Raw genomic sequence first — 26,596 nt, 5'->3', positions numbered from 1 at the left:
CATACAAAAAAATTCTAGAAACATTACCATAGATATTTAGATTAACGTATCTTTTGATCAAATAGTTTTATGGTATCCATAGACTAGGTATGTTGATTGCTTCTGCCTTTTCTTTGTTTACATTGGCTACTAACATATGCATGATTGGATCGCAGGTACACATTAACATTCCATGCAACAGATGGATTTACAGATAAGCCAGTACATTTTTATGTCATTACTAATTTTATTTATTTTTCCAATTAGGTTTTTACCAAAAGGAATATATATTATATATATATACAAAAATACCAGGGCTGAACATGTGCCAGTATAATATAAAAGCACAGATGCATATGGAACATTTTTTTGTACAAGATCAAAACTACTCTTTTAGCTATAAGGAAGATACTGATTTACTATGTTGCCAAGGTACACTGCTTTTTTCTATATTTCTGGGTAAAGCTAAGGAAGAAAAGTCCATTTTTTTCTCAAACCACTTGGCTACTGTGAGGAGCTGCTGTTCACAGAAAGACTGTCCAATAAACTGAAGGCCAAGTGGTAGTCCTCTACTAGAAAGACTCGCAGGGACAGTTATAGCTGGAAGACCTGGGGAGAGAGAGAGAAAAAAAAAGAGCATTTAAAAAAAACATTAAACAATAGATAGAAAATAATATAACAAACCATATATTTCTACTTTTAATTTTTATTTAAAAATGCCATTACGTGCCCACCATCTCAGCCCAAATCATAGGGGTGCAAAATGTGGTACTTTTATTTGCATTTGGAATCTCTAGCAACCACTTGTAATGTATCTCAACCTTCTAATATATTGTGCAAAACCACCTACATTGAATATGTATGGAGAAATAATGCATAAAAATAAGCTTAACTGAATAATTGTATTTTTCCCTATATGAAGTGTAAACGCCTATACTATAGCAAAACTACAAAAACTGCCTGGGTTTCCTACAAGGAAAAATGTGACCTTAACCCCCAAAAGGTTTCCAAACTACTCTTAATGTTGCTTCAGGGTAAACTATGCTTGCCAAGGGCTGAACCAACTAGAATTTAGTTGATACACAGAAAAAAAAAAATAAAAAAAAATCACATGTTATGGATGTATACATAAATATGAAATGAAGATACAATGGAAGGTTTGTAATCATCCTAACAATTATAAATTATGTGTATCCACAAACAGCACACAGAGACAGCTCTTAATTCTTAAAAATGTGTTGGAGAGCATGGTTATCTGTGTACTACACAAATATCAAAGGTGGTCACAGATAAGTCTTTGTTGGATAGGAATGTACTCACTTGTGTATTAAACATATATTCATAATTATGAAAATAATTACAGGTTACAAACTAATGGCACCGCGAAGTACAAGAAAATTCCTACCAGCCATGTTAGCACACTGAGTAAACACATCCTCCTGAGCACTGCGTGTTCTGTTATCTTCTTGGATAAACTCCAAGTAGTTAGCTGCATCTCCCAGAGTAGTGGGAGTTAGCAACATATGGACACTGGAACCGAAAACCTTCACAAAATCATCAGCGATCAGACGTCTCACTTTTTGAGCCTTCAGGAAATAGCGTTCATAGTTCCTAAAATGCAAATTCAAGATGTCAAGAACACCAGCTAATCCTCATTCACAAATGGAGGATGCAGTTGCTGATGACACTATTATGGGCTCCCAATTAGACTTGTGCATTCCGATTCATACACATTTTAACAATTTTTTTAAATTTGTAGGAATGTCCTAAAACAGGAGGGATCACAATGAAACAAACGACAACAAAGCAGAGAGCTCAGAATCTTAATTTCATTGGTTTACTACTCACACAATCTCATTCACGCACTCTCACGCTCTGTCCCAATGTCCCCCTACCTTCTTCACCAACCGCTTTCAAGTCTCCCTTCATGCCACCCGCTTCTTCTCTTGCCACTTCTTGTTCTTCTTTCTCCATCTGCTTCTCCCCGCTATATGCTCTGTCAACCTGGCCACCCACTTCGACAAAAGAGCAGAGCCTCCGTGCATACTCTTGTCCCCGATTGGAGGAATTGGCTCTACCCTTTTGCGGAAGGCCTGGTAACAGAGCAGATAGCAGGGAGAAGTGGCTGAAGAAAGAAGAACAAGAAGAGGCAAGATAAGTGGATCAGCAGGAAAGGAGACAGGGAGACAGAAGCAGTCACTATATGGTGGTCACTTAATATTTGTTGCCATATGAGTGAGTGAACCTTACCATATTTCTATATAAAAATGTTTTAGTAGGCTTGGTAATTTTGTAGAATGCAACATCTACAGGAAATCTTTGTAATTTTAAGTAATACATTAATGTTTCACGGTTGACAAAGCTCTCCAATTGTTCCTAAGAGGGCTTTTTTCCAGGTTAGTGATTTTTGTCTAGGATGATATTTTTATTACTTCCTGGCAATCCAATTACGGATCAACGGCAAACTGCTGGTGACTAAATATATCACATTACCTCACCTCTGAGCCATGCCCATTACGTTAATGAATAACTGCTAATTATGTAGTGCATGCTCTAGTTTTTTTCCCACAAAATTCATTTCTTAAAAGATATAAGCAAGAAACTGATCAAACCCTCTTCTTCAGTAGAAAATGTGTATATGCAACCTTCTTTGAGTTAGCTGCCAGCATCTGATAAAGCTAGCAGACAGCCCATGGCGGCACCTTGCATGGTATCTGCCAGCAGTATCGTCTTCTTCTGTCCCTTGTTATCTGCCCTTTATCTGTTTATGTCTGTTTACTTTGCATTCCCTTCTCTTATGACCACAGCTGACAACGTCCCAGGAGCCTCTGAGTTCTTCCTCTCATGCTCCTTTAGGGGAAGGCCTGGAAGACAGGCATAGTTGTGGTCTCTAGAGCAACTTCACAAACACATTCTGGCGACAAAGATTTGGTTTTACCAGAACTACGTCCTAATTACTCAAATGTGATAGTAAAACCTGCATTTGCTAATTTGGGACAGTGTACTTTTGTGCTGGCTGTAGTAATTATAAACAATAAAAAATGAATGCAAACAGTGGAAAATTATAATATATTAAGCTCAACAGATCAGATCTTCATGTTGCTTCATGGCAGGGTTACTTATTTACATCAGAATAAAATCAATCATGGGCAATCTTACTGCTTTAGAAGAAAGAAGTTTCCTGATAATATCCTTCCTCTTACAACATCATTGAAACCTTCCCGCCTTGTTGCTGCATACATAGCTTCTGTAGAGTCATCTACTTCCGAGCGATGGCCTTCATAAAAATAAATAAGATAAAATGAGACCTAAGATTTCATCTTTCACTGATGACAGACCACAGTTTTAAATACAAAAACAACCACCAGATTGGTTTGACGGCCGCACCAATATATAACTAACTAGGGACACTTCTATCCCTAGCATATTTGTCAATTTTGCAGCAAAAATGAAACATACATTCTGAGCTTTGCTTTCACTTTATATACAGAATATTGCCATATCTACCATCAATTCAAGCACACCGAGAGACTAAATTAAGGGAGATCTTGAGTCAAGTGTGATCAGAGTCACCAGGTGTCTGTTATTTGACCACATAATTGCGAGATGTTCACTTAGAATCAATAGCACAAAACGCATTTCTCAGTATCTCCCATACAAAAGATTGTTCTGATAAGATAAATGAAAGTACATTTATGTGTTAAAATGTTATGACATGTATGAATGGTGAGAAAATATTTGAGTTTGGGCTTTTCCACTTAAGAGTCTAATTGCTCATCCATGGTTGAGTATATAAAAGAAACCACTTGCCATATTCCAGACCATCAAACCGAGCCATGTTTGATGCTACTTCAGATGTGCACAAGACATGATAGCAAACAATCGAGTAAGGGGTGTGAGGTAGGGAAACTTCAACAATTTTGGCTCCTGCATCTTCGAACATGTCAGCTGCCTTCGACCAAAGGGATAATATTTCTGTGGACAACCCGGGTGCGTGGTATTCCTTTAATCAAAAGAAACAGAATGTGGTATGGTTCAATTCATAGCATATATGGTTCATGAAACATAAATTCATTTGTGTGGTGATCATTTCAAAACCTAAGTACTAGCTGGTATAAACACACAAAAAATAATCTTTGAATGGCCAGCATGTTGCCTCCCTTCGGCAACCGCACACCCACGAATCTGGAACAGGTGCCGAAGACCCACATTGCTTCCACAAAGTGCCCTCAACTCAAGCAAATAAATATTCAGCCTTTACACTCCAAGAATAAATATGAAGTGCTTTAATGTGCAATAAAGTGCCAGTCTACATGTCTATAAGTGGGAGAGAATAACACACAGCCTTGTGTTTAGCACCTTACTCAAAAGCTAAAACACACACACACGTCGCCTAAGGAACAGGTAATTACATTGTAAAAATTAGAATTCCAAATATTAATGGGACACACGTTCTGTGAAGAAAATGGAGCTATACCTTTGGGATTCCTATGCAAAGCTTGCTCATATCTATTTCTTCAGGTAATTTGAATGGCTCAAAAGGATCTTGGATGGTCGTGGAATCTTGTGAATCATGCCCTGCGAGCACACCTGGAAAACATGGGACTTTATTACACAAAGTGCCCCCCAGAAATAATACTGTGCATCTATAATAATAATAATAAAAAGAAAATTACCGAGTACAGTTGCTGCGTCATCCACACATCTGGTTATAATTCCTGGCACATCCATGGAGTTTACCAAAGGTATGAGACCATGGCGAGACACAAGCCCGTACGTAGGCTTTAGGCCCACAACTCCACAGTGACAAGCTGGGTTTCGCGTGGAACCGCCGGTATCGGATCCCATCGCCCTAGTTGCCGTAACAAAAACACAACAACATGACACGTCAGCACTTGGTTTACGTGACTCTAGAAAAGGCAAAATAAACATTTTCTATTCAGTGTTCTGTAGAAGTTTCATATAAATTAAAAGGTGAGATCCCACAGAAAAAAACAAAACTATATAGCAATATATATATAGTAATGTAGGTTAGCATTTACAAAAATCCTGGTTTTACGTCATTTTGTTCGAATAGACTTCCTTTACCCGCGGACCTGGCAGCTGCCGTTGTTTTATGTCATAACATTCTGGGTGACCTGTCCCTGTTTAGTGATCACATAGTTCAGATTCTTCATGGAAACGATAATGACGTCTGTTCCTCAATAGAACTTTTAATTTCCAGTGTCAGACTGGGTGATAAAACATGCACGGGATACGCAAAAGGCTATCCTGAATTAAGGTGAGATCAGATTGACCGGATGGTTCTTATCCGCTGTCAAATTCTAGGTTTCTCCAGGTTTTTGGCTTGCCAGGGCGCACACAGAGTACTCGCTACCAGGCAGCTCCAGCAATAGCTGGTATAATATTTCCCAGCCACATGGACAGAAAGCACTCCCATTGATTTCAATGAATGCACTTTCCAGCCAGTGATTGGCAGCAGAGAGAGGAGAACATATATAATATATATTAAAGTATTTTAATATGCATTCTTTATTGGCGGGGCTGTACGGGGCACTGTCCCTTTAAGCACTCAAACCCGGGGGGGGGTGGAAATTAAATGACTATGCCTTTTGATTGATTTCTGTTTGTCTTTGTAGCGGTGAATGAATAACTGCCCTGCTCTTAGGGAGCACAGATTTATGTAAACACATGCAAACATTTTTTCCAGCCTCTTGTCTGCAACCTGCTCTCGGATACTCTGATCTCCAATATTTACATAGCGCAGATTATCAATGCAAAACCGGAGCTATTTCAAGAATAGTCTCTCGCATACGTGCATTTGAGTTCCAGCAGAAGACTTCATGCAAACCGTATATTTAAAGTGGATCTGTCACCCACCCCCACCTTAAACATCACATTTTGTAGTTCAATATACATACATGTATTAGAAGCCTACAGATTCTGTATACCGCTAAGAGAACCCATCTCAATATCCCGTCCGCAAGACTTTCTCCCCCTTGGTTAAACCAATTCTCGACATTTAACAGCCTTTATAAAAGGAGGAGGTAAAGAAAGGGACACCAGGATATGATAGCTTGCCACTTTTAGCCATACATCTTGGTTTTCATTTGAAACCAAATATCTGCGAAACAATTACACAGACCGCAAAACAGAAAGAGTAAACTATACAGGGCCGGCCCGACAATGGAGCCAAGTGGGGCAACCGCTCCAGGCGAAGCCCTTTTTTTTTTTTTTTTTTTTTTTTTTTTTAAAAAAAGCGAAAGAGAGAAAGGGGCGCCGAGTGGTTTTCGCTTACCACGATGTCAGTACCCGCTCGGCGCCCCTCTCTCTCTCCTCTGCGGCGAGTCTCCCTGTTCGGTCTCGGTGCCGGCTTGTAATGCTGAGTGCCGGAAGATTTCCTCATAGCCGGCACCGAGACCGAACAGGGAGACTCGCCGCAGGACTGCTGAGAGGTAAGTACAAGGGGGTGGGGGGGACGGAGGGAGAAGAAGGGTAGATAATGGGGGGGGCGGCAGGGACGGAGGGAGAGGAAGGGTAGATAAGGGGGGGGGGCGGCATTTTAAAATTCGTCCCAGGCGGCATTTTGCCTTGGGCCGGCCCTGAAACTATAGACAGTTTTGAGACAGCACCAGTTCCCCTTTAAGACTCAAGCCATGGAAAGAGGTTACTTTTTGTTTTTTCCCCCACACGTCATTATTGCATATCTTCAGCTATAACTTTTCTTCCAGACCAAGAAGATCTAAGATTTTATAATGTAAGACAGTTTCGCTTCTCTTTTGAGTTCACACTTTCGTTTAACCGCAGATAATACATACCGATGCTACAAATATCACGGCAAGAACAATGTTCTCAAAGGGACACTCCAGCCATTGTATGCACAGCAATGCTGCGTGGTCCCTTTAAATGTTTGTGTTGTCTGTTTTGCAAGTGTATGGACCCCCATAAACATTTGCCCCTTTCTAAATGCCGTGCAAGAAATGTATTCGAGCGAGTGATATACTTATGTCTTGGCCGGCAGAAAGGAAAGCCGTGTGCAGGGAACCCCATGCGCATCCGTGCAAACCACTGTCATTGTGTTCAATGGAAACCCTGCCACTGATTGGCTGCGTCAGATTTATTTTTCTACGTGCGCCAAACAACGGAAAACTAGAAAACGTCTTGTTTATTAAGAGACATTTCTTAAAAAGGTATCTATCAGGTTTGTCGAACTCCAGACATTGATGGCTGCCGGGTGCTTCACGATGCATCACTTTGTACAGAGTATGCCCCCTAGTGTTAGACATTAGAATATCTCTTTCGATCGAGGGTAGTTTTCACAGAAATCACAGTTGAAGATAGTAATTCAGCAATTTAATTATATTTTTGTTTTGGTCTAAGACATGCCATAAGGACCCCCATAAAAGCCTAGCACACATGAGGCATTAGAAACTCCTGGTGAAAGAAAAAACGCCCATCCTGTAGCTTTGTGGTTAATACAGTTACTTACCAACGGCACGTGTGTGTGTGTGTGTGTGTGTTTGTTCCCCTTTCTGAACATACAGCGAATACACGGGATCAGTTAATAAAATGATTTATCTGCATCTGCAGATAACCGTTACGATTGGCAAGTTCGGTACATGGTGCAATTCTCTTTGTTAGCTACCAGAAACCACACTGTTTCCCTTTTATTTTCTACCTTCCAGCATACCGCTATATATTTTATAATTATGCAACACATTTCAGATACGGCAAGTCTGCCTCGACTTGATTTAGTTATTTATTGCAGCTCTCATGCCTTCGCCTGTCGTAACCCAACAGTAAGCCCCAATGATGCAATACATCTGGTCCAATGGTCATCAAAACAGGTGCGAACAGTCAAGTTTTCAAAAAAAAAAAAAAGAAAAAAAAAAAAGCCAACAAAACCTTCCTCCTGGTATAACCAGTACATCATTTAGAAAAGCCTTGAGTCATAGCTATACTAAGCATTTTCTACACTCAAAGAGTGCTGCGTTAGATAAAAAAATTAGATCTACACTAGGAGTATGCACTGTATTGGCGTTTGAGACATCTACAAAACTATTCTTGAAACAACTGAAAAAAGGAACATGTTCTAGAAGCTTATACTTGACCTGATTTAAGTGATGCCCCCATTCACTAATCCCATGCCTGTGATAAAAAAAAACCGGAAATGTCATAGTAGCCCCATGACAAACACTGTGAAAGAGACAGAAGAGCTATGGACAGCTGTGTGGGGTAATACTGAGCACCAGAAGACACAGGCAAGGGATATCTGCAGACGCAACATAGTCCCTAAACAACAGCTCTTGCATCTCCAAACTTATTACGACATCTGAATAAATGATAAACAACAAAAAAACAATTAAAAAGGTTCTTAATGGAGATGAAAGAGCCGGCTTTCAAAGCACAGGCTGTTAGAAACCAAAACTGTGAATGGTTTGCAGGAATACAATTTACCAGGAAAGACTAAGGAATCTCAATATGTATAGCTTGGAGGATATAAGTGCAACGTGATACAGCTAGGATAAGACTGGCGGAGTGCATCCACAGTGCAGAACCAAGGGACCAAGCCAGAAACCCGGCAACAGGGGCAGGGCAAAAAGCAAGGTCAAATACAAGCCAAGGTCAAGGTCAGGCAAAAGGTCAATACACCAGCAATAATACAAAGCCCAGAGCGTCTAGAGAAAGAAGGCTATATAAGGCTGCCTTCTCGCTGCTTCCTTACAGTGTCTCCTCTCTTGCTCCGCCCAGGAACAAAACAGAGTCACGTGATGCGACGTCACTTCCCGTGACTCCGCCTTGTTCCTGGGCTGAGCAAGAGAAGAGACGCTGTGAGGAGCAGCTCGAGGGCAGCCTTGCGGGACTGCGCGGGAAATCTGCAGTTCAGTTAAGGAGGTGGGCTTGATTGGCCACAAATGTGGCGGGAGCGGGCAGGATTGGCCACAAGTGTGGCGGGAGCGGAACACCCACATTGCGGGAGCGGGCGGGATTGGGCAAAAAAAAATCAGCGGGAGCCTGCGCAGTCCCGCGCAGGGCTCTACTACATGTCGCAGAGCTCTGTGTCAGTCGGCAGCAGACTACACGAGGATTCCCTGCTGCCTCCACTGAAGCAAGGTAAGAGAAGGTAAGAGGGTGACAAGAAGAGAGAGGAGAGGTGATTTAAACACATAACGGGATTAAACAAATTAGAGGCCAAAAGCTTATTCCAAAGGAGGAGAAAAAAGGTAGAATAAAATGTCAGTCTAAAACTAGAGGGTTAGAGGTTTAGATGTAATGTAATGATGTAATGGGTGGTAGATAACTGGAACAGCCTTTCAGCAGAAGTGGTAGAGGTTAATACAGTGAGAAAATGTAAAATAAGGCAGGCATAGGTATAAAGTTATCCTTAATTTAAGACAAGACCAAGGACTGACTCATGTCCTTACATCAGGAAAAACGGGCAAATCACATGGGCTGAATAGTTCTTATCAGCTCTCACATTCTATGTCATACTAGTTTAATCTGTTGTTTAGAATGCATTATTCTTGTCAACGTCAGCTGTATGTAAACTTATAGAGACCACCAAGACTGGGAAGTCAGTAGAGAATGCTATGGGCAGTCATTTTAGAAATGGGAAAGCTTTCAGAATAGAATTATGATTTCACAATGAATCACTGGCGCCTGCACATGACTTGATACATGTTTCAAAGAAATGATGTTGCTGTAATTGTACTCCCAGCGATAGTTCTAGTGTACGGTTAGAGATTTGTTACTCACACATAGCAGGTCCCGGCTGACACAGCAGCAGCGCTTCCACCAGAACTACCTCCGGTTATTACCCAGTCAGATTCTTCATCGGAAATGTGACAGCCTACGGCTCTCCTCTCTTGGTAACTCTTCAAGTAACTCCATGGGTTCTTCACTGGCCCAAATATACTGTCAGTACTTCCAGACCTAAACATTTATAAATAAAATAAGGCTTCTTAACATATTACAAATTATTTCTGTGTAAAATATATTTGTGGTTGTGTTTTGCTACTGGATACCGCTTTGGTTTTCATAGAAAGACATGTTTACATTCAACGATTAAGCACAAAGGTGGACCAACTATTCTTGTAACTGATTGGCTGCTTTAAGCAGCCAATCAGTGGCAGAAAAGCACTCCGCCCGCAACGCTTGTCCAGCCAGTGCTGGAGCTGACTGGTTACAAGTATATAAGCTGCATGGAGATCTGATTGGCCAAACACGTCTCCTGCATGGAAAATAGCTAGGGGGGATTTAAGTGCATATGGGGGGACTGCACAGCAATTAAAAGCATTAAAGAAGGCTTAAATGCATAATGAAAGTTGAAGTGCCCCTTAGATTTATTTCTGGGCACGATATGTGAAGTCAACTAGGATGTATGTTTCTAATGCATTTAGCTGGGACAGCATCCTTAATTTATACTATGACAAGGCATACCAGCTCTGTACTGTTGTACAGGGCTTATGTTCCATAATAATTAATTAAATAACTGAAAGCAGATAGCTGATGGGGTAGGGAAAGAAGTAAATGTATATGGGGAGATTCCCCCCACGCATTTACAAGGTGTACACGAGGGAACCCTAAAGGGACCATTTGGCTATTATATGTATTAAAGTGCTAGGTGTCCTTTTTATATTCAATAATTCAACATTTGATGATTTTCACTTCTTTAGATGAATAACAGCCCTTATTTGCTTTAAAAAAATGTACATATTTTAAAAAGTATAATTAGAGGCGGATGATGCTGTAAACTATAAATATCAGTCTAATGATGTGTCGTGGGAATGACCAGTTTTAATTTTGTAAATGCTTTCTAAAGAAAGCACAATCCTCGTACATACGGTTGTATATAATGTTTATGTGCAGAAGTACCCTACACATCTTGAAGCACAATGAGTCTTATAAAATAGACACCTCTGTTTGTTTTTTGTTTTTTTTTTAAGAGGAACAAGATAGGCTTGATTTAGTTCTGAGGTCTGCAGATCCCAGCGGTCCTGAGACATGATACAAGCAGTATCTCATTAAAATTCCCCATGAAAGAACAGTGAGCACCAAGCCAAATTATTATTTATTCATGCATTAACACATTACTTACGTATCTCCCCCAACACAGAAAAATAAACAAAACATGGCAAACATAATGGTGGATAACATACCATATCTTATAATTAAACAGCAAAATACTGTAGAAGTCCCTTAAAAATATGATGAAGGAATTGAATCTGTCTAGGGGATCTAATACCTCAGCCAACATTTGTATTTGGATGTATTTGACATATACTTATGACATATACACATATATTGTGCTGTTCACTGCATACATTAGGTTTACGGTAAGAGTTTCCCTATTATAAACGTAATGACGTAATTAATAAAGTAATTGGAAGTTATTTTCTGGCTACAGAGCAATACAGGTTTGGTCTTAAAGCAAAAAGCAAATTAAGAAATCACAACCCCTTACCTGCTTTTCCAATCAGTAGTTACCTTACACACTAAGTCAATTAGTTCAGATGGAGTACCCTAAAGGGTTAAATCCTAGGGCAGAAAGGGGGGGGGATACTACATAGAAAGACTGGCCGCTGTACCCACACTAGTGCAGGACTGGCCAGTCCACTCCAAATAAAACACAGAATCTGTGATAAATCAATAACACCAACTAGAATGTGAGGTGCTGGACAAAAATTCTACAATTACCATGAAATGTATTCATAAATTGATAGATAATTCATAAATTAATAGCAGAAAATCATGAGTTGAAAGAAAACTCCATTGTTGTGTAGAATATATTATGCTTAATAAATAGCTTAAAATAGAAACAGTTCATGAATAATTATATATAAATACATATGTCAGGGGCGTCCAACATGCGGCCCGCGGGCCAAATGCGGCCCGTGGAACCTCGATGTGCGGCCCGTGTGAGATCGGCAGCCAGGATCACAAGAGCCCTGCTGCTTACTTGTGGGAGGGTCCATTCTCTGCTCCACTCCTGCCTCCTCTGTGGGGAGAACGAGGGAGGCCGCGCCCCCTGCTGAAGTCTGTGAGCGGCATCGAGAGCTGTAGAGCAGGTAAGGGGGTGGGGTAGGTTGTGTGAATGAGTATGTCTGATTGAGGGAATGAATCTGTGAATGAATTAATTTGTGTGTGTGTGATAGTGCTGGAACCTAGGCATGATGGGACTATGATGGGACTATGATTGCTATGATTTCAGCCAGTACATGCTGAAACCTGGCTAGCTGCCCCCCTTGTGTATTGATGCTGCCAGCAGTATGGGGTCTGCACTTACAGCCACCCCGTACCAGCATGTATTGGCTGACTTGGGATGATAGGAGTGTGATTGCTAACAGCTAATAGCAATCTGCTAACAGCAATCACAGTCCCATCATGCCTAGGTTCCAGCATTCACTGGTTGCCTGGGTATAAAAAGAGTGTGTTTGCTGTTAGCAATCACACTCCTATCATGCCAAATCATATTGTTGATTTGTCCAATTGTGGTGTGTTACTTTTAATAAAAGCGTGGTTACACACTAAAATTGGACAAAAAATACAATGCCCAGCCAACCAGTACATACTGGAATGCCTGAGATTGCTGTTAACAATCATAATATATCATTTTTTTGTAAAATTTTGGTGTGTAACTTACTTTTATTAAAAGTGTGTGTGGGGGGGGGGTTGCTTTCAGTTTCGGCTAAGTGAACCCTGAATTATCGGTTTTGGCCCAGAATTTTCATTTTAGTGCATCCCTAAAAAAAAATAGAACTATTTTTTTTTTACTTATCCAGAATCCTGAATTTGTAGGCCCAGAAATCCCAGAAATCCGTGAGAGGAAAAGTAAAGGTTTTGTGTCATTTACTTTATTTTAATCTGCATATCTTATTAAAGGCCATATTTTCTCTCAGCGCAAGTATACAATTCTGATGAAGTGGCCCACTGCAGAAAAAACTTGGACACCCCTGACATATGTGAAAAATTAGCTATATCAATAATAGCCAAATAAATTCTAAAAAAATAACGAGTTAAAAAAAAAGTTGAAAAACAAGGCAATAACCAATGTTAAATAATAAAAAAAAAAAACAAAAAAAAAAACACACTACTTTCTATTCCCCGGAAATTTCCACATTTTAAAGATGCATTACTTACCCCATTGCGAACTCATCAAGATTTGTTTTTCCCATAAGCACAACTCCTTGATCATAAAGTTTCTGAACAACTGTAGCATTATACGGAGGGATGTAACCTTGGGGGGGAAAGGGTGTTTATAAGGGTTAAACATCCAGTATGGATCTTTTTTTTAACCTATTAAGAGAAGCCAACATCAAGAAGAGGTCTAGAAATAACGGTCATATGCGAAAGGGGAATGGCATGCCCCTATCGTCCAGGTTAGCATAATGTTGGATTATAAACGGGCTATAGCAGTGCAAGTGTATAACCCACACCCTAACAAAGATCTGGCGAATAAGGTTTCTTTGAAAACAATGGGTAGTAATTCCACAAATAAAATTGTATAAATGTAACACAAAAAGTCACACAAAGTATATGTAATAGATGTAATACAAAAGTAATATATTGGTGTGAAGACAGAGTAAACAGAAAAGACATCATTTTAGTGTGTTGTGCAATGACAATAAAGGCAAGTTGTGCACGCAATGCGTTTTGCCGGCTCGGAATCAGGAAAATGTGGTTGATCAGATGCTTCTTGTTACATAATAAAGTATGTTATAAGTGATAACACTTATAACGTACACATCCATTTATCACCAATTCCTTACAGTATGTGGCGTGGTTTCCAATCTTTCTTACCTCTTCTTTCCAATCAATTTGTCATCGGTTACTCATCTTCACACACTTTCCCAATGCCAAGCCACACGTGAAACAATTGTCATCTGTTAAAGTATTTTATATTTTTATGACTCTGTCTTCTCTTTTATCATTGAAGCACTCACACCAATATATTGTTGCTCTTCTATTCTATCACGCGTTGAGGACACACTTCTTCGAGCTGCTAGTTCTCATTCTTACCAATACCCCCATTGGAGCAGATCCGCATAAAGCACCATGGGTATACCATCCTTTGCAAAAGTATAAAGAAAGCGGATGTAAAATCCAGCTCTACACTTTTTTGGATCATTATCTTTAGTCACATCTGAAGAATAAATTGCACATAGCGTTGAAAATCATTTCATTCTAAGTTTTATTTCTGAGTATTTCCTGGAAAATATCCAAGTGCATTAAAAAACAGATATCGTGGATCATGGAAAATGGACAGAAAAAGAAATTGGCAAAACTAAAAAGAATAACAAAAAAAAGTGTACCTTTTAGCATTCTTGATGCACATGTTGTCTCAACACCTTTGGTGCTAAAGTTGTCTTTTACTGCAACAGGGATTCCATCTAAAAGACCCAGGGGCTGACCTGTATTTGGAACACAAGGCATAGATTTGTTTAAGCAGCTGCTAATAATAAACTTTTTTTGGCAAACATATAAGGAAGCTACTACTATAAACGATCGCGGTTGGACCATGAACACTGATTTCTTTTATTATTTTTTTTTAACTCAAACTAGTCATACAAATGTAGAACTACTCAGCTCATCTGTTCTGCCCGTTTTTATGTTGAACCCGAATGGCCAGCTGGGTCCTTGGCACATGCAGAGACCTGCAGAGGTCTTGGGTCCCTCGTTACCTTTGCCTCTGGCAATTCCCACGGAAACCAATTAAGCATTTAAGCCAATTTGCAGTGATTTGCTCTCCTGAGATAAGGTTCTATTGAGATAATTGGAAAATGTATGCCATCGAGGGTATGCTGTGATTTAATTGGCTAATGTTGAATTGATCAAGTACTCTCTACATATATATATATATGTCATTTTTAAAATGAAATAATCACTCAATTCATTTTGTTATGGTGAATATGGTAGATGTAGGAATATGCCGTGCAATGCATGTGGGAAAAAAATGCAGTTCTGGTAATCGGTACTGTTGCTTTCTTTTTAGCACTGCGACAGGCAATTGAATTGAAATTTGTAATCCCCGTGACCCCTGACACTCTAAAGAAGATCTAATGGCTTATTTACATAGGTCATACCCCTGTACAAAAATAATCATAATGAAATAACCACATTTTAGAACCAATAACACACTACATGTACATAAAACAAAGACAACACGCCTCTGCTGAATCTTTTGTCTGCTTCTGCTGCTTGCTTCAAGGCGACCTCCTCCGTTACAGTTATGTAAGCATTCAGAAATGACGTTTCCTTGATGAATGAAAGACACTTCTGACAAAGCTCGGTCGGGGTCACTTGTCCACGTCTTAAAGCTGCAGCTGCCTGCAAAACATGCAAACATTTTTAGTTGTTTAAAATATACGACTCCACAAACACGTTTATGACAGAGTCCATTGAGGGCGACTACAGAACAAATTCTTGCACAAATTTGTACTTACTACAGGCGTGTAGTGATATGATACACATATGGGGTCATTTCTGCTATGCCACACAAAGCCCTACACTGGCATATGCACACAGCATGCGATTACACAATCAGGAAGAGTTTAGATCCATGTGTGCATGCTTACAGCGCGCCAGGCAGATATAATGTACTTGTAGCCTTTCTGGCTACGTTCATTGTCTATAGAAGCAAAGATAAACGTTGGGAACTTCAAGGTAAGTTTAGACCAGGGGTAGGCAGAGTGTCCGTACGAGGACACAAGCGGCTATGGCAAGTTTTGTTAAGGTCCATAGAACCTCATTCAATTGTCCAACACAGACCCCACTAAACGTCCACCACGAACAATGTTGGTGTCTACCCCTGGTTCAGATTTCGCCAATACATTTGTTAGCAGATGGCTTTCACAACGTCAAGCTGGATCAGTGCCTATGCACATTTTTTTACTTCGGTTTTATTGGCCTACATTTGAACTTTATCACGATTCACAATTATTCAAAGGCATTAAACAGCGTCTTCTTGATATAAGGATATAAGGATGTAGTAAACACTTTTATCATTAGAGCAGTAACATCTGCATCTAAGGCTGGGCAATATGTAGAACCCTCTGGGAGCTACGCATTAAAAAGCCATTCTGGTGCCCAGTTTGCAAAGTAGTCATATAATAATGGCAACGAACTGGGCCAAGTCCCATTCTTTTCTCACTTTGCACGAAACACCCTCAATGTCACTTACCCCCAAACACCTGAAACGGACAAAGAGGAATGCCTACCGGGTAAGGCATTTATTTGTGGTTTCATTTTAAACACACTATCTGTTGTTTCTATACACGTTACTACGACACACAGTGACGTATACATACCCAGTGCATACATCCCGACACCTTTATTTTAGGGAGAGCCGTGTGATTAGATGAGTGGCTATGGGGCAAAGCTTTACCAACACGTTTTAGGCAGTTATTTTTGGAGAAAAGAAAAGTAAGGCATTTAGAAGAAGAAGAATGTATTTTAGTTTATTTATCAACACGTGTCATGCTTCTGTACACATTATTGGAATTTTAAGGCTGCAAAGCACTAGGATACACTGATACACCTCAGGGAAGCAATTATTTATGGTTTTACATAGCGCCATCATATTCCACAGCGCTGTACAATGGGTAGCCAGGACATGACAAGTAGTATACAACATGACAATTAGATTGACAGAAACAACAGGTGAGGAGGGCCCTGCTCAAGAGCTTACAATCTAGAGACCAATAGAGGGACACTTTAGAAGTATGACAGTGAACATTCAGAGGTGACAGGGAAAGGGAGACTGGGAAATGTCTGCCCCGTCCTGCACATTGTCCGTACACGTCGTACACAGACGGTCAATATTACATTAGAAGTAGTAGCCAATAGGGTATTCTGAAGAATGTTCTCAAGCGAGACAAAGCACCATAAAACCCCATACATTACCCCCCCCAACACACTTACCTCACGTAAGGTGCCCCCCAACATTTTCACCACCACCTAACATACACCAGATAGCCCAAAGCGTTGCTTCGCTGGTAGTGGTGGCTGACATGTATTGGTTGGCAAAGCTTGGTTGGCTCAACATTACGATACGCGATTGGACGGCTATGAATATCTTACCATACGAGTGGACGACGGAGAACTGAGGCTTGGAACGCGGAAGTGCACAGAGGACGTAGAGGAGAAATTGTCGGAGGAAAGTGTTAGAGCACAAGAAACGGAGCGTAATATTCGGAAATTATAACGCGAATTATTGTTACTATGACTGCTTACTTTTGTTGACTTTTTATTATTTAAGGGAAGGCTGCTCCGTAACGTTAAATTATAGTGACTGGTACCCAGTCCCTTATATCCTTGTGACATTCAGTGCAAGGCAGGGTGATCATTGGTTTTCAGGGTAAATTTGTTTTCCATGGCAACTGTTGTGAGTGTTTATCATGTATGTTTAGTTTAGCAGATATACTGTACTAGCTTAACTCATCAACTGAAGATGTTAACTGTGGCTGGAAGGAAACTGTGCAGCGTGTCCTTTGGGAAAAGCCTTCTTAGAACATTACAAAATAGCCAAGCGCTTAAAAGATGTCCGCATCTAAGGAAAATCAGTACATCCCCTAAGAGGAATACAGTCATGCCCGCTTGGGTCATTGACAAATATGGGGGCAATGATGTGTTACGCTTTAATGAGAACATGATATTTCCTACTATCAATTACCCCAATGAAGTCATCATTAAAGTCCACGCCGTCAGTTTGAACCCGATTGATGTCAATATGCGGAGTAAGTCGTTTCTTCAACTGCCCTATGTGAGCCTTGTGTTGATATGAGCATTTTTGTTACACTGATCGAATTCCGGAATTTTCTTAAGTCTTAAAATGTATCTGATGAGTCCCCTATTTTCATTCTTGCATGTGTTGTATTTTGTATTGATTGTTTTATGGGTCAGTTAGTTTAGAAACACACTCATGCGCTATTAACTAAAGAACTTCACAAATATGAAAAATCTCACACCCCGATGAAAATCATGTAGCAAAAGTATATATCGGCATTTAATTAGGCAGTGAATACAAAAAATATTATTGCAAGCTTAGATGCCTCAATATATTTTAAAAGACCTTTTACAAACATTAGCCTGGTGTTAATGTCCACATTGCTATAAATAATACAGTCTTAGAGAGATACATCGCTCACGATTCGCCGGAATTAGATATTCAGGATCTTGTTCCTTAATAGACCTGATGCCCCTAACTGCCAATTTTTTTCTGAATTCCATAGAATACCAATAAGTCCATGATAATATTTATGATACTTAAGGAACTGATATGTACATTTTTTTGACAGGTGGATATGGATCTGCTAGTCTAAATATGACTCGTGATCCCCTGAGCATTAAAATGTCTGGAAGCGAATTTCCTTTAATCCTCGGAAGAGATGTTTCTGGGGTTGTCATGGAATGTGGGGTCAGCGTGCAGTATTTCAAACCCGGGGATCACGTAAGTGTTTGTATGTAGTTGGAAAGGTGATTACGTGTACAGAACTTATATTGCCACTTATAACATGAAATATGTTTTTGAAAAAGCCACATATGATTGCTTTTTATTAACATATCTCATCCTTCTTTATTAATTTGATTGGGGAAACCCAGCTTTTTGATTTGAGTCTGAAAATTGACCACGTAGGAAAGGTTTCTGTTTTCCTTAGTTCATAAATATTTAATAAATCAAGGCTTTAACAGTGATACTTCATCTCACGAGATACCTGGAACTGTATTTGTGTTATTTTGTTATTCACAGCATTTCCTTTGTATAGGTGTATGCAGCATTACCCCCATGGAAGCAAGGCACGTTGGCTGAGTTTGTTGTAGCAAGCGGTAATGAGGTTAGTGTGTTATTGTAAAATACATGCCGTACATATACGTCATTGCCTTCTTATAAAAAAGTACAAATCCTATGATCTCTTTTCTGTGACAATGGATATGTGCTTCTTGAAATAGTTCAATGTGTTTTTCATAACTGGCTTCTGTAATACTTTAAAGGTTTCTGGTTTGATTACCGTTGCTAAACCCTGCAGGACTGTATCCACTAAAATTCTAGTTGAGTCCAGTTGACTTTTTGAGGCCACTTAAAAGAAGAATTGGATTTAAAGGAGTGCTTTCCTACTTAAAGTCAACTTTACTGCCAACTGGACCACTTTTCAAGTCAACTTGACTTGGCCATTAAGTTATCCATTTAAGCGTTACAATTATCCTTTACAAATCCGTTACAAATTTCCTTTGCAGTTTGATTCGTATAACTTGGTGGATGGAAATGCTCACAACAGACTTGACCCTTCCCTGAGGGAATCGGCTGATTGCAGCAGCACAGATTCAAAAAATCTTGCAAATAAAATATTTTTTCTTTCATATGTTTGTATTTAGATTTCCCTGAAGCCAAAGTCCCTTAGTGACACTGAAGCTGCCTCGCTGCCTTATGCTATTCTCACCGCTTGGGCTGCCCTAGTCAACAGCTGTGGCTTGAAAAAGGAGAAATGTCCAGGAAAAAGGTATATGCCAACACACTTCATTGACATATCAGTCGATGGCGGAATGCCAGGCAAGTTTCCTGCATTTAAGTTCTAGACCCCCCATGTTAGCTATTAATTCGCTGTCCTTGGTTGAGTAAGTCTAATACCTCTTTGTATGTAATTTACTTTTATATTGCATATGTTTAGGTGGACAAAATTTAAAGTTTTAATGACATACTGTTTGAACGCTTTAACATGTGTTATCATTTTTAAGACAAACAAAACATTACCCATAGCTAGAGTTCCATTTGAAACTTATGATGAGAGAGGATGAAATAGCTCTTCAAACTCAATTTAAATTACTTCTTAAAATGTTTGTCAATTCATAAAGACTAGACCTACTCGCAATAAGTACACCAACATAGCAGTCCAACCATTATGTAATTAAAGTGTAACTGGTAGTATTTCTCATAGCGTACATATTGAAGACTGTATCGTTTTTGTGCATCAGGAAATTACAACTTTAGGCTTCCATTAGGAAATCTAAGAAAAAAATTTGAATGCTGTCCTTTGTTGTAGGGTTCTTATTATTGGCGCATCAGGTGGAGTTGGTACAGCTGCTGTTCAGGTATTGTGTTACTGTCACAATGTTTTGAATATTATGAAAATATTTGATATACAAGAAACCCTCATTTCCCAATGCCCCACTAGTGTAACTCCTCTAGCACAGTTGACCAACAAAACTAAAATACAGATGGCAATCTATTTGTGATGTGTCCTCATAATGAAACTCCAATGCATCCAAGCAGTCTACCAAATTACAAGTCAACATGTCAGACAGAATAATGACTTTGTTTTGCTGTTTGACATAAGAAAGCAATAGTTTAGAACTTAGTGTAAGACGTTGGATAAAATCTCTTAATGTGACAAACTGCATGATCTATTCCCATTCAACTGCCACTCCATTAGCTAAAGAACATCAATATGTCTCCTTTATTCCGAACTATGACTAGATGCTTTAGACCCCTTTCATATTATTATATACCCATCAGTCATGATTGACCTTGTTGAAGCACTACTTCAGTAAAGGATACTTTAGGAAAACTACCGTAATTCCAGTTTTAGAATATGAGACTATTATCTACAATTCAGGATAATTCAGTTTCACCGGTTGTCAAACTCAAGGGCCTGAGGGCTGCAGACAGACCATCATTTTGCACCTTGTTTTTAACAATCTTTTCTAGCTATGTTGATTGAGCTCCTGGAGGGCCATTCTGCCCTTGGCAGAAACGTGTCCACAAATGATTCCCGGAGTGATGGCCCGGAGTTTGATAGCCCTGATCCTTTTACTAGATAGTAACTGTCTGTATTTGGACAGAAGATTATCAAGTCTGCGGCGTCCTTGGAAGCCAAATAGCTTGATAAATTCTGGCTATGAAGATTTCTGTCATATTGAGTGAGCATAGTAATTTGACTCATGCTAAGCATGCCGCCTTTACTTGTTTATGTGTTTTGACATGCTAATATTCAGGATAATCTTGGATTTGCTTGTATTCTGTACAAAACGTTCAGCTCCTGAAAGCCTGGGGTGCACACGTGACTGCTGTTTGCTCTGAGGATGCCATCCCCCTGATGAAAGATCTTCGGGCAGACGACATCATTGATTACAAAGCTGAAAAATTAGACGAGCAGTTGAAATCCCGTGAGATGTGCGTATTTGTGTAGTGAAACAGAGTTACTGTGTCAGAAGCCTGTAATTGCAAGAGCAGAGATACTCTTTGCAGGCAAAAGCTTGCATCCATGCGTATGGTAGTCACTGTGTAAATTATTTTAAAATTATAATTCTTGATATTTCTAAATAGTAAAAACGTGTTTTTTTCTCAAATTTCAGGTTTGATGTTATTCTAGACAATGTTGGTGGGTCAACTGAAGAACTGGCTTTTCGGTGTCTTAAGCCATGGTCTGGAGCCTCTTTTGTCACGCTGGTGACACCATTCCTGTACAACAATGACAGGCTGGGTATAGCAGATGGCATGATGCGTACAGGGATCACATTTGGGTCAAAAGTAGTAAAGGTAACTCTTCTAGGTTTTTTTTCTTGGACTGTGTAATATCGAGGATTCAAGGGTTACATTTGTCAGTGAGATTCATTTCTTAGCACAGAATTCTCTGTAGGAACTTAGACGGTGGCGCACACTAAAGGTACCATGATCATTTATGTGGAAAGCCCAGAAACAGCAGAAAAGATTCTTGCCCATCTCCTTACTGTATGGCTCCACTTATCTATTATTCTGTTATATGTGTATACAATGGTGTATTTACCTTTGGGGTGCCCTAGGACTGGCCTAGAACCCCCCTTCACAGTCGCCTTCACCTCCATTGTCGGTGTCTCCAGGACAATAAAAGGCACTGCGCTCCTTTAAGAATTAGTGTGGAAATGTGATGTTATATCTTAAAGAAGATGTGCAGCACCTGTTAATGAAGTCTATGGAGGCTGTCCTGGGATACGTCACTGTGTAATATATATATATATATATATATATATATATATATATATATATATATATATATATACATACATGCAGATGTTTAAAAAAAAAAAAAAGGGAAGATGATTTAAAACACCAATCAGGTTCTTCTTCACCATTTCATGGCAGAAGTGTATTAGCAAGGATGGATGCACTTTTTTGAGAAATATAGTATCTTTAATTCTTTTTCAACCATCTCTTGGATGATGAGCTTCTGTTTGATGTTTATTTTTCTCTCTTCAGCATCTATGCAAAGGGATAAATTATCGATGGGGATTTTTCACCCCAAGTGGCCCATCTCTGGATGAAATAACAGAACTTGTGGAAGCTGGAAAGGTACGCACAGACATTGAAAAACATTCCTTTTATCGGGTTAGTTGGTGCTTTATTCATGTTAGGGTAGACCTCATCTATGCTAAGTATCGTTACATGGATTTATCAAAACTACCCTTTTTTCCCCCCATACAGTCTTGCTTGACAGAGCTGAGTGCAAGTAGCATTCCATGACAAATAAGATAAAAAAATCTTATTTAATAAATGCTAAATCAGAATATGGAGGAAAACTCCGAAAATAATTTTATACAGCAGAAAGCATTGGATATAAGGTCAAGTAAGCCGTGCACACAAGCAATGTTTTTAACCCCTTGATGACAATTGCCGGTCCGGGCACGTCACCGAAAATCGTGACGATTATGACAATTGACGTGCCAGGACCGGCACGTCTTTAAACGGGTGAAAAAATCGATCCGTGATCGATTTTTTTCACTCAAACGGTGTTGCTCTAATGCCTCGACATCGAGGCATTGAGCAACACCAAAAAAAACATTCCCGGCCCCCCCCGATCGCTCCTAGGAGCAAATAAAAAAACATGTTTGAAAGACTGCACGTCTTTCAAACATGGCGGCGCCCGCCGCCGAAAAACGGGTTTAGGAAGCGATCGCGAGTCGCTTCCTTTGCTTAGCTGGTGTTGCTAAGATGCCTCAGTATCGAGGCATCTTTGCAACACCTGTTTAGCAAAGGAAGCGACTCGCGATCGCTTCCTAAATGCTCAACTTACCTTCCCGGTGCCGGCGTCTTCGAAACACATGCGGTGTTTCAAGATGGCGGCGCCCATCAAGCCGGGGGCGGAGCCTGCTGTCATCATCGGGGGGGGGGGTGTTGCTGGATGTCATGGACATCCAGTGAATAACACCCCTAGTGGTCAGATCACTCATAAGAGTGATCATGATTTGATAAATCAAAGGCAATGTTTTCTAAACATTGCCTTTGATCAGTATTGGATCTGCCTCCCTCCTTCACTTGCTTCTAGTGAGGGAGAGAGACAGATCAGTGTGTTTTTAGGTATTCTCAATAATATATATATATATATTGATCCAAAGGCTCTTATAAGAGCCACCCATTTAATATTAACCCCTTCATTGCCATTGATCACTGCATAAACAGTGATCTTGCATAGTGGCAATTGTTTTTGGGGTTCTTTTTTTTTACTTTTTTTTTGTACTTTTTTTTTAGGGTTTTTTTAATTTTTTTTATTAGAGCCATTAACCCTTTCCTTCCCCACTATTTTTGCTGCAATTGTTGCCATGCAGCGGTATACGGCTGAGGAGGCATGTTCCAAATTTGGCCCTTTTGCCCCCAAACAATCTGACAAACCCATGCATGTGGGGTATCAATGTACTCAGGAGATGTTGCTGAACACATATCGGGGTGTTGTGTGACAGCAACAACATACCAGGAGCTGTAATTTTACACCTGAAGTACAAAGTATGTTTAAAAAACAGCAAAAACAATTACTATCACAAACTTTGACAAGGGTTGGTGGTAGGATTAGTGCATGGAAAGGGTTAAACTATCAGCATCTAAAATACCCTGGGGTGTCTAGTTTTCAAAAATATATGGTTTGGTGGGGTAAATTTAATTTGCTGGCTTCAAAGATGCCCCAAATACCACATAGAGACAGAATTACCAGATTCAGAGAAAAATGGTATTTCTAAACTCGGGACAAATAGTAGAATCTATTTAGCAGGTTTTTTCAGTAGTTTTTTATGATGAATAAAAGATTTTTCAAATAAAAGTGAGAAATTTTTTTTTTTTTTAATTTTTCGTCATATTTTATTATTTTTATTATAGAAAATTACATCATATATAAAAAATTATGGTGTCTGAAGAAAGCCCTGAAAAAAACAATATATAACTTGTGTGGGTTTAGTAAATGGGTTAAGAGAAAATTACAGCTAAACACAAACACCGCAGAAACGATAAAACAGCCATTGTCACGAAGGGTACAAAAAATAGAATCAGCCTTTGTCACGAAGGGGTTAAACAAACAGATGTATCCGAGCTCTTCTAATCCCAGTTCTCTCTGTAGACTTTAGTGCTAATCTCTCTTCCCAGAACAAAACAAAAGTATCCCATGGTAGGAGCCTAACACTGTGCTGTAAATAGGCTGAGTTTCCATTATTCATTTAATCTCCTCTAATCATCACGTATTCACCCTGCCGTAGCCCTCCGCCGTCTTTGCTGCCTAAATGCAGGAAAGGTTTAGGTCTGATTCAGTTTATTCTAGCAGTGACTGAATGCGATGTTGCTCTTCTGTATGGTCAGCCTTTTCTGGATTATCAAGACAATGGGGCCAATCAACAGAAATGGCATGGTTTTTGTTAGGCTGGGGAAAGCAGAGATCATCCATTTGGTATTCATGTCTGAGGAAAGTAGATAGGGCAGAGCTGCTTCAACAATTTAGCAGTTGGGCTTTTACAGGTCAAAGCATGTTTACCTTCTGTTTTTGGTTTGAAAGCAGAGCACAGTGACTTGGAGTGCCTCTGTCATTAGTGATAGTATAGTAGATGTTATTCATTTTTAATTGAACTTCTGCTGGGAGGCGGTTCTACTTATCTACCACCCTCTCAGTAGTAAAACTTACATTACATACCTGTATAAGCCTCTGACCCCTTGTTCTAACATTTCTCCAATTTAAATAAACTTGCAACCTGTACTTAAATTATGTTTGTATTTATTTTATTATTTTCCCTTCTTGTGTTTTTGCACTGCTCACAGTGCAATATTGTTATGTATCTCTCATACATTTTTGATGTTGTGACATCCTTGGGCTCCCAATAAATTTTATTTATATTTCATTTTTTTAAGGTCATCCTGATCTGTCTGTGCTGATCACACTGTGATCAGCAAACAGAGATCCATAGCCCTACATTGCTGATTGCAACAGGTTGGATCAGCCACCAGGGGAGCTATAGGAGATGCTCTCCTATCCTCGATTGAAATTTGAGTGGGTGTCAGCACTGACACCTACCGGAAGGGAATACCTGATGGTGTGATCGGGCATTCCTTGTAAGACTGTGTACCAGCACTCGCGGCGAGCTGTTACATACAATTGGTTGTCAGGAAGCCAAGACATACCAATACATCCTAATGAGCTTTATTGGCACAGGTGTCGAGGCCTTGTAGATACTGAATGGGTTAATTCATCACTCATAAGTAATTGCTTATATATAAAATATAAATATGGTTACTGCGTTGGCAGTATTAGTATAAAATATGCCCAACAGAGCAACTATTCCCAGAGAAAGACAATTTTTAGATTACAAAAATATATGTATAACAATTAAAGTACACTTGTAGTAGGGGTACAATATGAGCGAACGTCCATTGGGTCTGAAAGGTGCCTAGACCCCGAAAACATGAAATGTCCTGAAGGAGAGAGTGCTGAAGAGGGTATAAATACTCACTGAGACCCCTCCGGCAAATACAGGCTGAAAACAGCCTTTCCATTTACGTTTATATGTAAATTTCAAAAAAAAAAATATATATATGGTGCACAGTGTCCGGCACATAGACAGGAACATGCTGATAAGGACACCAAGAATGGCAGCTAGTAACGGATTCTGTCTGCTTATGGTTAGCAATCGATATCAAATGCTGGTACTGGAACGTTTTTTTATAAATCTAAACTTTACTGAACCATGTATTATTCACATAATTAATCCCGGGACTGATGTGTGCCAGTACAGTCTTTCCAGTCTGCCTTGAACACCGCAGCTTCCGCAACTCATGGATCTGGTCAAGCAAGCCAAATAAGCATCCATTCCAGCTTCATTTTTATGTTGATTTTACGTTGAGAGCACCGTTTAATTAACACATACTTTGCAATCTTTGCCAAGTGCATGCACCTGTTGGTTTGTTTTGTTTTCTTTTTTTTTTACACTTTTATGTTCTTTTACAGATCCGTCCTGTCATTGAAGATGTGTTCTCATTCTCTGAAGTACCCAAGGCTTTCAGCAAAATGGAAGAAGGACATGCAAGGGGGAAACGTGTCATTAAAGTCGTTTGATGTAGTAAATAAATATAACTACTTTTGTACCAGCAAAGACTTCTGAGATATGTTTGTTGGCATGCTGGCAGACTTTTGAATACAAGCCGTAATGGAGTGTCATCTTATGAAGCTTGATTGTTAATCATTTGTGCGACAGATTTAATCACTTACTGGTGACATCACAAGTCTGCAGTCCTGGAGGCCTCCGTCTCTAACACTATATATATACATACAAAAATTACATATGTGCAGTATTATTGTCGGGAATGTTGCTGAATATAAACTGGGTTATTGTTCAGAAG

General features: G+C 39.6%; 2 protein-coding genes across 2 annotated transcripts; one reads left to right on the top strand and one right to left on the bottom strand.

Moving 5' to 3' along the window:
• Positions 1-376: 376 nt before the first annotated feature.
• On the bottom strand, positions 377-16,923 carry LOC149284594 (glutamyl-tRNA(Gln) amidotransferase subunit A, mitochondrial-like). Its single transcript, XM_089496485.1, has 11 exons — positions 16,900-16,923; positions 15,147-15,306; positions 14,292-14,390; positions 13,120-13,216; positions 9,736-9,912; positions 4,656-4,831; positions 4,457-4,569; positions 3,790-3,982; positions 3,139-3,256; positions 1,385-1,590; positions 377-588 (listed from the first exon to the last, which is right to left on the bottom strand). The coding sequence occupies exons 1-11, from the start codon at positions 16,921-16,923 to the stop codon at positions 377-379; spliced, it is 1,575 nt and encodes a 524-aa protein (XP_089352611.1).
• A 595-nt stretch (positions 16,924-17,518) lies between these two features.
• On the top strand, positions 17,519-26,312 carry LOC149284593 (NAD(P)H oxidoreductase RTN4IP1, mitochondrial-like). The gene is made up of 9 exons (XM_089496486.1): positions 17,519-17,714; positions 18,276-18,427; positions 18,744-18,812; positions 19,351-19,475; positions 20,016-20,064; positions 21,009-21,145; positions 21,328-21,511; positions 22,208-22,300; positions 26,205-26,312. The coding sequence occupies exons 1-9, from the start codon at positions 17,567-17,569 to the stop codon at positions 26,310-26,312; spliced, it is 1,065 nt and encodes a 354-aa protein (XP_089352612.1). The 5' UTR covers positions 17,519-17,566.
• The last annotated feature ends 284 nt before the right edge of the window (positions 26,313-26,596 follow it).

Source organism: Sceloporus occidentalis, unplaced genomic scaffold (assembly GCF_023333645.1).
Source record: "Sceloporus occidentalis isolate IW3139 unplaced genomic scaffold, rSceOcc1.0.p SCAF_90, whole genome shotgun sequence".
NCBI classification, from domain to species: domain Eukaryota; kingdom Metazoa; phylum Chordata; class Lepidosauria; order Squamata; family Phrynosomatidae; genus Sceloporus; species Sceloporus occidentalis.
This window is presented reverse-complemented; position numbering and strand designations above follow the sequence as displayed.